General features: G+C 39.4%; 1 protein-coding gene across 4 annotated transcripts in view; it reads right to left on the reverse strand.

Moving 5' to 3' along the window:
* Nucleotides 1-2,347: 2,347 nt before the first annotated feature.
* Nucleotides 2,348-13,816, reverse strand: part of gphnb (gephyrin b) — a 111,565-nt gene continuing 100,096 nt past the window's right edge. For 2 of the 4 annotated variants that reach the window (XM_040017571.1, XM_040017569.1), the window contains 11 exons: nt 11,378-11,433; nt 10,722-10,841; nt 9,237-9,295; nt 8,763-8,916; nt 7,050-7,171; nt 6,785-6,872; nt 6,516-6,589; nt 6,317-6,381; nt 6,086-6,189; nt 4,594-4,690; nt 3,964-4,097 (listed from right to left, as the gene is read on the reverse strand). In XM_040017571.1, coding sequence (XP_039873505.1) covers nt 3,964-4,097; nt 4,594-4,690; nt 6,086-6,189; nt 6,317-6,381; nt 6,516-6,589; nt 6,785-6,872; nt 7,050-7,171; nt 8,763-8,916; nt 9,237-9,295; nt 10,722-10,841; nt 11,378-11,433 — 1,073 coding nt within the window. Of the gene's footprint in view, nt 4,098-4,593; nt 4,691-6,085; nt 6,190-6,313; nt 6,382-6,515; nt 6,590-6,784; nt 6,873-7,049; nt 7,172-8,762; nt 8,917-9,236; nt 9,296-10,721; nt 10,842-11,377; nt 11,434-13,816 lie in introns of all 4 variants that reach the window. The other 2 variants (XM_040017570.1, XM_040017568.1) reach the window with 2 other exon arrangements.

The following is a 13,816-nucleotide window of genomic DNA, read 5'->3' on the forward strand; positions in this document are numbered from 1 at the left end:
TCTAAATTACTGTTTCGTTTTGTTCTTACAATAAAGATAAGATCAATATCTTTTAATCACATAATAGATCACAAAATGTCAACAGTTAGGGAGAGAAATGCATTTATTTTTAATAATTCACACTATAAATGAAAAAAAAGTGAAACCCTTTAGAATATAAACAGAAATAAAACTGGATAGTTTCAGAAAACACTCACTTTGAGAAAATAGCCTTTAAAGCACTGTATTTTTAAATTCTTCCAAATTCGTATTGGAAACTCGCAAATAATGCTTCATTTCTTGCCCAATCCTATACAAGGTTTTAACCTCAGCAGGCTTGACCACGTCTAAATGCCTAAATGTGGTTTCTCCCATGTGATTGAGTAATACGATATTTGCATAAACAAGAAACTGAACAGATGTAGCTAAAAAAAAGTGACCAGCGGGTGTGAGTACATATGAAACATCATTCATATGATTCTTCGCTGACTAGCGTGTGAGCGTTACTTTAATGCCGCTGCCTGTAAAAGTCAAGTTAGTTCTAAACGCTATATAATTTATTTTGTGACTACATTTCTTGAAAATGTGCTCTAAAAGTCCAAGCTAACTGTAAATTAACCTGTCTTTATTTTAGTGAAGTAAAAGTGGCATAATTACCTCCAAAGTATAAAGTAGTATAAAACGGAATTAATGACAGCACATCCACAGATCACAAAATATCACAGTGAATTTTAAGGAAGCGTGTATAAAATTATGACTGAAGATCACAGAGGAAGCTGCATCACACTTGGAGGACTGCCTTATTCTCCTCCTAATAATAATATTACTTTCTATAAGCTTTTTCAAAAGGTTCAAACAACAACTTAGTATATTCAGAGAGGCTTTGACTGATCATAAATCCTTTCATTTGTTTTTTAATCTAAATGGCCTAATTTAGTTGAATGTATTTACAAAAACTAGACACTTATGTATATCTTCTAATGAATAAACACAGTCATTGCACTTGAGGGTATGAAGAAAGCGCGATTATTCCTGCCATCATCTTCACTCTTATCCTCTTACATTCAACACATTTTACACACATCCACACTGATGACTTTAACTAAGTTCTTGTCACAGTACTATTATTCATTGCAAGCTAATTGGATCTACTGTCATTTTACCTTGCTGAGAAGAAGAGAAACTGTCTAATCTCAAGCTGCCTAAGAAATATCTCCACTGAAGCCAGGAGCTGCCTTTTCTAGCCGTACTTTCTATTTGGTTAATCCTTTCTGACACTTTTGTGCTTAACCTCTTTTCCTCGTTAGGCTCCCTTCTGCCAGTTCCCAATTCTTAAATACTTAGCTTCCCTAGAAAGATAGACAGTTAAAACCTCCTAGGCTCTTCCAATGCAACTGATTTTTTCATGTTTATCTAAGGAGCAGTGAGTAAAAGAAGTACTAAAAAAGTAACCACAAAAATAACTAAAAAAAATTAACAGTGTAAAAACCGTTAAACTGTGAAAAAATCTCAAGCCATCTCTATTTTTTTCTATATATGCTAAGAAAATGGGAAACAGATGCAGTGATTTATTGAAACATGCGCAAACATACATGGAAATGCAGTATATGAGGCAAAACCAAGTTCGTATAATTCTAATGACCTTGAAAGTCAATATTTGGTATGATCACTTTTATTTCTCACCACAGCCTCTCTTAAGCCCCTTTTCCATTAGTATCCACTCAGATCAGCAAACTCTCTTATAATTTCTTTAAGTAGTCTTCAGGAATAGTTTTTCAGGCTTCTTGAAGGACATTCAAACCTCTCTTTTGGAATTTCGGTGCCTTTTGTTCTTTTCTCTGTCGAGATGATCCCACACTGCTTCAATAATTTTGAGGTCTGGGCTTTGGGTAAACCAAGCCATCACTGACTATCCAGTTATGCATCAAACAAGACCTCAAGACAAGATGGATAGTGAACAGCAGATGGATACACTGAAGGTCTACATGCTTCTCTCAGGTTGTGTTAGATTTTTTCCTCTTCTTTATGTCATGTTTTTTTGTAGATTCAAGTAAAAAAATGGAAATAAATAAATCTTTTCTTGTGACAGGCTGCTAGTAACGACGTGCCTAAAGATACAATTTAAAATTGGTTCCTTGATAAGTTTTCTGATATGTGTAGCCACAACACTGGTTCATCTCTCGAGTTAGGTGTGATATTGTTGAATGATTTACAGGTCAGAGTTAAGTAGCTTAAAGAAGGAAAAATCAGCCAGTGTCCGAAGAAAGACTTTGAAAGCCCCTCAGAAAGCCTGAAGAACTATTGCTCAAGACCACTACAAGAAGTCTGGCTCCTTGGAAGTAAAATCTTAAGAAATGAGCAATGACTCAAAAATTTTGCACAGCAATGTCCATTCAAAGTCATATAAATAAAACTACATTAGTTCAGTATTAAAAAACAGACCCTAGTTTTAACAACTTTACATGCTACTCCTAAGGAGGATGAGAAAAATAAAGGGATAGAAAAACTGTAAAATAGTGGAAAGCTGAAAATCTTTGGACCCTAAAATTGTGTTTTTTTTAAAGTTAAAAGTCACAAACCAAAAATGAACCACCACTTTTTAATCTTTAAACAGAAATTGTGATTTTTCTTGAACATTTAGTCAAATCCATATTTAATAACTGTATTCACTGAGTCCCTCTTGTTATGATCAGTGATTGTTAAGGCTGGTAAACTCTTGATTCATTCATACACTCCTCTAACCTTCACGCTACTTTTAGCCCCAATGAAGAAATTCACTGCTTTTTCATTAGATATATTTTATTTAAAAAAAAAAAAAGGAAACCCAACAAGAACTTGTTTTTTTTACATAATGATCAAGGATTTTTATTATCGTAGTCTCTTTCATCAGTTTCATTTCATTACAGAAAATGTTATAGTACAGCGTTGTTCAATGTCTCCTCATTGCTTAATAATTTCCTTAGGAGTGCTGGTCACATATATCTGTACAATATGATTCTTATTTTTTTCTGTACATTTTTTGTGAAGTTGGTTAAAAAGGCTGTCAGCACTTAAAGAAGCTGTTTCTTTTCTTTCATTTTTTTTTTTCTTAAATAGTTGATCAAATAAAAGATTATTTTTCCCAGGTTCAGCTCGCCCGTGGTGGGGTTTGGGACGGAGTTTACACCCGGTCACCATGAATATAAGGAAGCTTTAGGGTCCTGGGCCGACTGGGGTGTGCCCCCCCCTCCCCACCCTCCCCGACACCGCCTCTTCCTTGCCCAGGCATTTGGCACTGCGCACATAAACAAGACTCACAAGATAAACAACAAGCAAAGCTCTTTGTGAAGCCATTATGATGCATACTAATGAGAGAAAAACAGAAGTGTCACCTTGATGGGCACTCCAAAGAGGAAGTGGCCTTTATGTGCCCCCCCTCTTCCTCTTAGCTGAGCACCGTGGGGAATCTGGAGCCTTCCTCGGTGTTTTCTTTATTTTCATAAAACAGAGTATTTTTTTTTCCACTAAAGATGAGAAAATAATAATTTTCTTTTTTTTTTTCTTTTTTTTGTCCTGGCAGGCACCTACAGCTGTCTATTAAAATGCTACTGCTATAGATAAGGTCTAGCATTGAACACACAAAGCAATTGCAATGAAAGGAACAAAGTTGCCTTAATATAATAATGATAATAATAAGAATAATGATAATAATAATAAGAATAATCATAATAATATATTACAGAATAAATCTCTTTTTATAATTAGATTTTTTTCATTAAAAGTTATATTTTCTTTGTTTGAAATACTATAATCTTTTTAAATTAGTTTTTTCATATGTATCTAGGTTGTGATCAAGATGTTGACTATACCTCAACGTTATCCAAATCAATAAAAACTAGCTGTGCCGTTGCATATTACAGAATAGTCAATGATATGTGGACATGCACCGTGAACCACCCATTCCCTCGCTATGTGACGCCGTTTCTCCGTCCCTCCATTATGACATCATAGCCGGCCGATGACCATGACGTCGACCACCTCGCCCTTGTGCAGCTCCACGTATTGCTCTGTTTTCGGAGGTAGCATCAGGAGCCCGTTAGCACTGCGCATGCTCATCAGTCTGCTGTTCACCTGGTTCCCTGCATCAGAAAAGATGATGAGGGGAAACAATAATTGCTGTTAAAAAGAGCAGTTTTTATTTTTTCCACTGCCAAACTGGCTAGTATTCAAAAACTACAGAAACCATGTATTTGAAGTAGTTTCACCTGCAGTAAATCAAAGAAACCCTCAGGCGAGCCTAGTATGGAATCATGTCTACTTCTGCTCCGTGTTCCATATAGAGATTTTGAACACTGGTAAGTCTCTTTATTATTTCCACTCTGACGAATACTAAATGGCCAAAATGATCACACGTTTACATGACTGGGAATCGAAATGCTGATCTTCAAACTCGTCTAAGAAACTGCTGCCAGTCTTGTCAGTCCTGATAATTTAAGGTGCTCTTAAATGATTGCACTTATGTTTAAAAAAACAACACAATTTTTGTAAATCACTATAAAACTAACCACACCTATGAGTGTTATTTTATCATTGTGCTCAAATGTTATTTTCCCCCCACAGATGCCGGTTTTGTACCTGTGCTCTGTGCCCACGGCAGAGGCTCCTGGTGATGCCATGTCAAAATGCAGCGGTGGTATTCAGGGCGAGGGTCCAGCTTCACATCACAAGACAACTAGAGCGAAGAAACACACAACATAAATTCTAATGCTGCATCACCCTTTTTTAATCACCACTGTCCTTGAAGTATGAAATTGAAGAGGATACACCCAATGTAGTGGAGAAAAAAACTGCAAAATTTGCTTTCAGACAATTTCTTGGAATCCATCTGGCTCTCATGTTACTGTTACCTGGAACCACAAAGACAAAAGTCACAACAGGAGTCTTGCTTGAGTTCAGATGTTCACGTACACTGATTACGAAATGCTAAAGATGCTGATGAAAGCCACAATCTAAAACATGCATGACTTTCTTTCCGACTTTCCTGTGCACTCTGGTCTGGACAAGCTTTTGGACTCAGTCACACTTCATGTTTATTTAGCATGTCTTTTAATTTTCAACCAAGTCCCAGAAGTTGAATAATAAACAACCTTCCTCGCTCTTGAATGCCACACAATAGATGGCCTAGCTATACCAAGTGAATTCCAACAGGGCTATAATTTAAAGCCTAGCAGAAGTGAAAAAACCAGGCTCGTCCAAATATGGCCTCTTCTAAAAAACAGAGTGCAGTCATCTTCAGAGCCACAGCCGTCTTTTATATACAGTCTATAGGCTAAACACACACATGTACACACACAAATCTTGTAATGGCAAAAATCCAGATCTGAACTGTCACAAAACGTAAGCAAGTTGGGTAAAATTCTGCCAAACACATTTAAAACAGGGCAAATACATTAGTTCAAAGATTATCTAAGTTTGCTGGCAAAAGGAAACGTTTTCTCAGAGTATTATCTGACCTGTGTCTGATGCCATCTGCTTTGGGAAATTGTCTGGCTACATCTGGCAAAGGCCATCATTTGCACCCCTAAGTGGCAGTAATGTGTTCAAGTTGATTTCTAACTGCTTTATAACAGCAAATGATGTAACACTGCACCCTGAATAGCACCCATAATGGCAGGGGACCAGATTGCTCACTCCATGATGGTAGTTGGGGACATAGGCTGTGTGTGCTCACTGTGTATTATCGTGATATGATTTTCTCACTCTACAGTTATGAATATTCATGACCGGGGAGCAGGCCTTCGGGTCAGTGTGGGCCGTGATTGGTTCCTCTGCCAAATCAGAGCAAAACACTGTGGTCATAAATATGTATCAAGCAGATGATGAAAATTATATCAAATCATGGCTGCAACGGGCTGCAATAATACACCCTGTTTTTTTACGTATAAACATAACTGTAAATGTCCCCATATATTATATATTCTCTCTGTTGCAGCTGATTGCATCGACACTCTTAAAGCCTATTTGTTACAACAGCGACTTTGAATCATCCCTCACAGGAGCAAAGGACACTTTTTGCACTTGGGAACGCGATGAAGTCAGGATGTCCTGGTTGCCCTGTGTGTCCTACCCTCGCTTTGATGATGGTGGGCCTGGGGTCCAAAATACCCTGCATCTTTCTCAAGGCAGGGATGACAAAAAGATTACAGGTGACAACAGCAGACACGGGATTTCCTAGGACAGACGGGGGGACAGAGAGAGGAGGGCGAGGAGAGAAAGCAAGGGGGGGGGGAAATATATGAGTAACATCTCTGCGCAAACAGCGGAGTGAATCACTCTTTCTCTCAACTTCACACACTACCTGGGAGGGCAAAGATTAGTTTGCGAGCACCGTCTATGTCCAACGTGGCAAAAGTTGTTGGGAGACTGGAAAAAAAGACAAAGACAAACATAATTTATAAATTCTCCACCGGCTGTCATTTTACACCACATGACTCCTTCTGCATGTCATTTGTATGTATTGTTTGTGAAGCACTTTTGAAGCAGATTCTTTTTCTTACCCTGGTTTCATGAACACACGACCAAAATGGATCTGAGCATGAAGATCGATATCCAGCACCTGCTTAAGGTAGTCCTAAAAATGATGTTAGAAAGAAAGAAAATTAAAACCCTTAAGAATACTCAACAGACATGAAGAACAAGTACTCCAAAAAATGTGTTTCATAAAATAATGAACTCAAACGAACTGTGAAGCTCAGCTGTCTGGCTATCAGCTACCACATGGTGTCAGTACAACACAACTCTACCACTGGACTTTCTGCCACTGTACCTTCTCTCCCATAGACACTCCTCCTGAGGTGATGATGACATCAGCACGGCTGATGCCTTCATTCAGAGCGTTGAGAAGGTCATCGGGGCTGCAGGGCACAGACAAACATATACATACAAATGTCAACCCCCTCGCGACACCCAGGACAGAGAAATCACAGAAAATGAGAAAACTGGCCTATCTTTGGATAAGTACACAGGGCTTATTAAAAGGACAAAAGCATAGCTAAAGGGAACTGTGGCAGAGGCAAGATCTGACGGCATACTTGTCTCCCACGATGCCCAGATTGATAGTGGGGTAGCCATGTTCCTGAATTGTGGCCAACAGGGTGGAGCGATTGCTGTCCCTGATCTTTCCAGGATGGAGGTCATCTTCTGGGTTCAGAAGCTATCGCCCAAACAAATCACATGTTAGAAACTCCTATTTGATGGCAATCTTTTATTATTTGTTGTGAAAATCATTAAATAAATCGTTCTGCATCTTTTTGATTTGCAGTGAGGTCTGGTAAGTAAAGAAATAATTATTCTGCTGGAAGATGAGACAATATTATAATCCTTATGCAAACTTTTTCTTTTTGTACCCAGTCATGTAGTTACTATATTTAACATGCTCTCTGTACTGAATAAATCTGCTTTGGTTCTATTACCCTTGAGTTAAAAATGCTGCATAAAATAATACTTTAAAACTGAGAAAAAAACACTTTCTGAAGTTTCAAATTAGCAACACCCATCTGTTGTTCGTGCTAAAGTTAGTGTCATCTAAACCAATGCACTTTAAAGATGTCAGCTTGGCCTCTGGGAACTTTTGAGGTGCTCTTGTCACCATTTTGTCACATTTTAAGACTAAACAGTAGAACATGACTGACACATTTAAGAGTCTGAAATACACAATGTTGCAACAGACAGATTTCCTTAACATTTACTGTGTGTAATTATATAAGAGTCTTTACAAAAATAATATGAAAATGCTTTTTAAAAATAAACATTTTAATTGCACAATTATTTTTACGATCCGCCTGACTCTTCTTCTTGTATTACAAACCCACCTGTCACCACGTTGTCAACCTGGTCTTTCATCATATTCATTACTTTTTAAATGCTCATTTATTGGCTGTTATCAATGCAGACACTGATATATCAGAAAAAGCTAATATCAGCCAATATCTTAGAGTCACTGCTTTTCCATTGCCCCTCTCCTTTTCTTAGTCCTTCCATGAGATGAACACGGGCATATGCATGTGGTTCATGCAGTCTTTCAGCTTCATGTTCTAAAAGCGCTACGCTTAACTGACGGTGCCACCACATCTTACTTCCATGTGGGCACCATGACACTCTTTATAGCACATCACCTGATCAGGTTGGAAAAGAGCTACAATTAGCCAAAGTCTGCCGTCATGGATTAGGTTTTGTAATATCTGAAACTGGAACACTGAAGAGGTACAGAAGTCTAGTTGTATCTTAAAATCTTTGAATCACAACATGCTAAAAGGATATCATGGATTTTTTTTGTCCACTGCCACCAAAATAAGTGCTCATGAATAAAATGTAGCTGCATCTAATCCTCTACTTCATAAGACGGCAGATGAGTGAAATATGCTAACAAACAGGTGATAAAGTTTAAATATGGGTCTGCACGGCCCTGAAAATGGAGAGCTATGCATATTCATGCACCCCATGAAATTTAAACTGCGCATTAGTCACACAGAAAATGCACAAATCTGACTCTACTGTTTAAACGAAACCACCTGGTCACAGATAAACACGTTCTTCACAACTGAAAGCACATGTGAAACAGCTGACTGCACATTCACTTCTAAATGATGTTCTGTTGTCGCCAGCCAAAGCAAACAATGGTGATTGTGCATAAATATGAACGAGGTGTGTTGTTAGGAAAAAAAAGGCATACTGTTGTACCTTTCGCAGCCAAGTCGAGAGGCATAATTCACCACAACAAAAACTAAGATTTTCTTAACCTTTACCTCATTTCCTGTGGACATGACGGCCACCACAGGGAATTTTTGGACCTCCACCTCTGTAACTCCAACAGTGGCCAGGAGGCCAATTTCAGATGGGCCCATATGGGTGCCCTTGGCCAGCACGCACTCGCCACGCTTGATGTCGTGACCGATAGGCCTATGAAGAGATGAGCACTAAACATTTAAAGCCTGCAAGAACGAGGGTACTGCTACATTCGCCATAGATGTTCTGGTAAAGACATGAAATGTATTCTAAGCATCTGTTTTCCTTCAGTCTTCATCATTATTATAATGTTAAATAAAGAACAATAATAATCAAAAACATGCAGACAGACAGACAGAATTATAATAAAGGCAGTAGTAGTGGTGCACTATACCTTGCATTAATTTTTTTCAAGTTAACTCCCAACAGTGTCTTCCAGCCTTACAGTATTTAATAAGTATAATACATAACAAACATCTCAGTCACGGACTAACCTGATGTCCTGCCCTGGGCGAGCTTGTACTAGGATTCGTACCTCCAGCTCCTCCGTCCCCTACCGGAAAAACATTTATCACATTGAACAGGCTGGGTCAGTGACAGATAAGAAAATGATGCTTTCAGTATTCTGTCCATTTCTAGGATAAAAGACACTATATTGCCAAAAGTAGTCACTTGTTTCCCTTCACACACATATGAACTTGAGTGGCATCCCATTCCTAATCCATAAGGTTTAACATTATGCTGATTCGCTGTTTGCAGCTATGAGAAGTTTGAATTCTTCTGGGAGGGCTTTTCATAGGTTTGTTTATGGGAATTTTTGACCATTCCTCCTAGATGCACATTTGTGAGGTCAGACAGTGTTGGATGAGAAGGCCTGGCTCACAGTCTCCGCTCTAATTGATCCCAAAGGTGGTCTGTCGGGTTGAGGTCATGACTCTGTGCTGGCCAGTAAAGTTCTTCCACACCAAATTTGTTTACTGTCTTTATGAACTGCTTTGGTCTGCAGTCATGTTGAAACAGGAAGAGGCTATCCCCAAACTGCTATCCCACAAATTTGAGAGCTTGAAATTGTCCATGACTGGAGCCCATCCCAGATGTCACAGGGTGACGGGCACATAGTGGACATGTCACCAGTCTCTTGCAGCTCCAACACATAGACAATTAACCTAGCATTCATGTATTTGGAATTTGGGAAGCAGTTGCAGTACACAGAGAGAATCCCAACCGATCACTCCCTGAACCAGACTGCCTGAGCATGGTTCTCCTGGAGCGTTCTTCCTGTTAAAATTGAGTTTTTCCTTCTGACTGTCGCCAAGTGCTTGGCCATGGGGGTCAGCTGATCGTTAGGGTTTTCTTGTCTTTACCTTACAACATAAAGTGATTTGAGTTTACTGCTGTTGTAATTTGGCACTATATGAATAAAACTGAACTGAATTAAATGAAACCTTTCACAGGTTTGGGTTAAAGACAACCTTATAGGATGGTTATAATAAACATAGCTGAAGTTTTTAATAAAGATACTGGCATGTTAAAAAGGAAGTGAGACAAAAGCTTGGGCTTGAGAGCGCCATGGATGTTTGGCTTCTAATGTTTTTCTTCTCTTGACCAAGCTAACATCAGCTTGGGATGGATTTCCTTTTATGGCCAGGTGTGCCCTTAGCTGTGTCTGTGGTGTGGAATTGGTGCTTACATGTAGTGGGCATTGCTTGCAATAGCCAAGTGAGGGGCAACCAATTAAAAGAAAGCAGGCCTCAGGCCTTAAAGAGACATGCGCTTAACAATCTTGTTCAGACAGTAGATGAACCCAGACACTGCATCAAAGGCCAGTATATAATAATAATTATTACTTTTTAAAACTATGAATCATGGAAAACTGAGTAGTTTTAGATTCAAAATATGAAGCTGGAAATGAGCATACTAAGGCCTTTTAGCGTTCTGATTCTGACTGTCCTTCATTTAGCATGAAACTTCACACTCACGTCTTCTGATTCGCGGAGGAGCTCGGTATCTTCCACCTGGACTACAGCGTCTGCCCCACAGGGTATAGGGGCACCCGTCGTCACCCTCATCACTTGGCCAGGCATCACTGTCTGGGTGGGCTGTGCAAACACAGAAAGGTAAACATAAGTCAAAGATACAGGAAAGGACAAACAATATCATGTCAAATTTAAAACACTGTGTTAACATTTAACCCATAGGTGTTATGGAATAAATGACGGACTGTTTGTGACTGAAGTAATCTATACAATAAAACAGAAAACTGACTTTATGTACATCATAATTGAAATTTTAAGAGCGTATAAAGGCAAACAGGAAACAGATGCTTGAATGTGTGGTGATGCTGTTTGAGAGGAGATGTGAGGGGTTATCCAAAATCTGTCAGGCTTACTTTTGTCTCAGTGATCTCATGTGTTTACACTTTGACTTTCTGGCCATGCTTTGGCGCGAAGGGCTTTTCATCACCTGCTAAGGGAACACACTGATGTGCAATTACAGGCTGGTCAAGGCATAAGGTGAAGGGCAAAAGTGAAGTACTTTATTTTCATATCCAGCTTATGTGGGTGTTTGTGTGAGACCGACTGTGTGAGTGAGGGTGTCTTTGTGTGCTTGCAGAGGTGTCAGCGTGGACACAAACCTGCTCTCCAGCTTGGGACTCTCCAATGATGAAGCGGTCGCCTGGGCCGTCAGCCGCTAGAATAAAAGAAAGATTGAAAAGTATTACGCACGAGTGCAGGTGAAAACCTGTGGGTGTGTGGGAGTGTGTATTGAGCTGAGTCATTTCTTTTGGTAAAATACAGTGGGAAATGATAAAAACAAGATCTGGGGGGAAAAGTTTATTAAACATCTCCAAAATAGACACAAACAGTACTACCAGGGCAAGCAGATATTTACAGTTTTAATCAAAAATCAGTCTGATAGCCTTTGCACAGCCCAACCCTTATTGTTACTGCAGCCAAGTACTGTGACCGACCAGAGCAAACGCAAAAATTGAGAAATCAAGAATCATTTTTAGCATCCCTCTTTATCAATTAACAAACACACAGAAAGAGGAACGAAAGTCATCACAAGATGCTCTTTGAACACGGATATACTGCATCCTTTGACATTAAAAATGTCCTTGCTGGGTGAATCTGCCATTCTCTTTAGTGCAGAAAGTTTAAAAAATCCCATTGATGACATCAAAAATCTGTTTTGACATGAAGAGGTTTTTCACATTTTTGGGAAAAACCTGAGAGCCATGATGGAAATATAAGTTTCTATGGGTTTTTATGGAGCATCTCTCCTCATCTAACTCTGCTTCATACCAATGCATACCAATTCAGTTCTTAGTATTAACATCTACTGCATTTTTACCTGTTCACACTACACACGTAGCAGAACCCAGGACTTCCCTGATCACTTTTTGGATGTTAACCAAGGCTAATTTGTCAGCTTCTTGGTGCTTTTTATTACTTCCAGTGACAATAAAAGGCAGAAGCTACACTTTGGTAAAAGGAAAAATTCAAGCTCTAGACAACAGACTCCTTTCAGACCCATATTTTAAGCACTATAATTTCTAAAAAACACACGTATCCTTTAGCAGGCAACAGGCCCTTAGGACAGATGCAGAAAATCCTGAGAGATCTGTGGTATTCTTCTCCCTCTACTCGTTCAGTAGGAACCAACAGCAGATGTTATGTACAGGAGGTTTTGAGCTGCCTGAAGTCAGCGAGTTGTCACCCTGTTCTTCAGGTTAACAGAGCCCTCAGTGCTTTACAGGACTCCCTTCATTTAAAATACTGACAGAAAATCTCAACCAACGTCTTCTGAATCTCACCTAGAAAAACACTAGAAAGGAGTTCTAACAGCCATAAGGATGAAACTCTGAGAGTTGGATGTCTGAACAAAGGTAAATCCTCCACCATTTGAGAATTATCTCTTGCCACCTGGCAGCTGTGGAGGACAGCCTCGTTTATGTACAATAATTGAAAGGATCACCGTTCAATCACAGCGACAGAAAAAGCCTTTACATTGTCCCACAAGCAGTTTTTTCCTGCTCCGGTGTCCTGCAGTGATCTCACTGGGACAGAAACAGTTAGTCCTTCTGCAGCATCACTGCTCTGTTACACAGCAGTGACTTTACGAATAAGATGACATGACAGGCACGTACAGCTGCGTCAATGTGAGGTAGAATTCAAAAAGTAACCTTGATTATTTTTCTTATTTCATAATTGTCTTTTCAACTGTCAGATTTCACTATTAAAACTTTGTCTCTGTTATACCTTATAAATATGCTCGGATCAGTTGAAAAAATTCTGCAGCAGTGCCTAACGGGAATCAATCACAATCCGCCATGTGAGGAAGGACGTGTGAGTGCACAGTATTTCCTCAAAATAATGTGCAATCTATTCACACTAGTTAATTGTATCAAAAGGTTGCACATCTTTTCAGGTTTGTACTTGCTTCAGTTTCAGTCCATCAACTTTTTAATAGTGCTGTCAGCGTTAATCTCGTTAAAATTACCTTTTAACGGCATAACCGCATTAATGCGGCAAATCTCCGTTAGCAAGTTAGCACGGATCACCCTGTGCGTGGGGCTGTACGGTGTCAATGCATTAGCGCGGTTAGCTCGTTAACACGTTAACACGTTAGCTTCAGTCTCAGTCCATCAACTTTTTAATAGTGCTGTCAGCGTTAATCTCGTTAAAATTACCTTTTAACGGCATAACCGCATTAATGCGGCAAATCTCCGTTAGCAAGTCAGCACGGATCACCCTGTGCGTGGGGCTGCACGGTGTCAATGCATTAGCGCGGTTAGCTTGTTAACACGTTAGCTTCAGTCTCAGTCCATCAACTTTTTAATAGTGCTGTCAACGTTAATCTCGTTAAAAGCGCGTTAACGCCATAACCACATTACGCATTAACGAGCTAACCGCGCTAACGCGTTGACGCCGTGCAGCACGGGGTGATCCGCGCTAACGGAGATTTGCCACATGCAGCAATTTTAACGAGATTAACGCTGACACCACTACTCTTAAGTATATGCACTGCTTTTGAAGTGATCCACTTCTTTATGTTACTTTTGTTTAACTAG

The sequence above is a fragment of the Simochromis diagramma genome, unplaced genomic scaffold (assembly GCF_900408965.1).
Source record: "Simochromis diagramma unplaced genomic scaffold, fSimDia1.1 OVJJ01000802.1, whole genome shotgun sequence".
NCBI lineage: Eukaryota > Metazoa > Chordata > Actinopteri > Cichliformes > Cichlidae > Simochromis > Simochromis diagramma.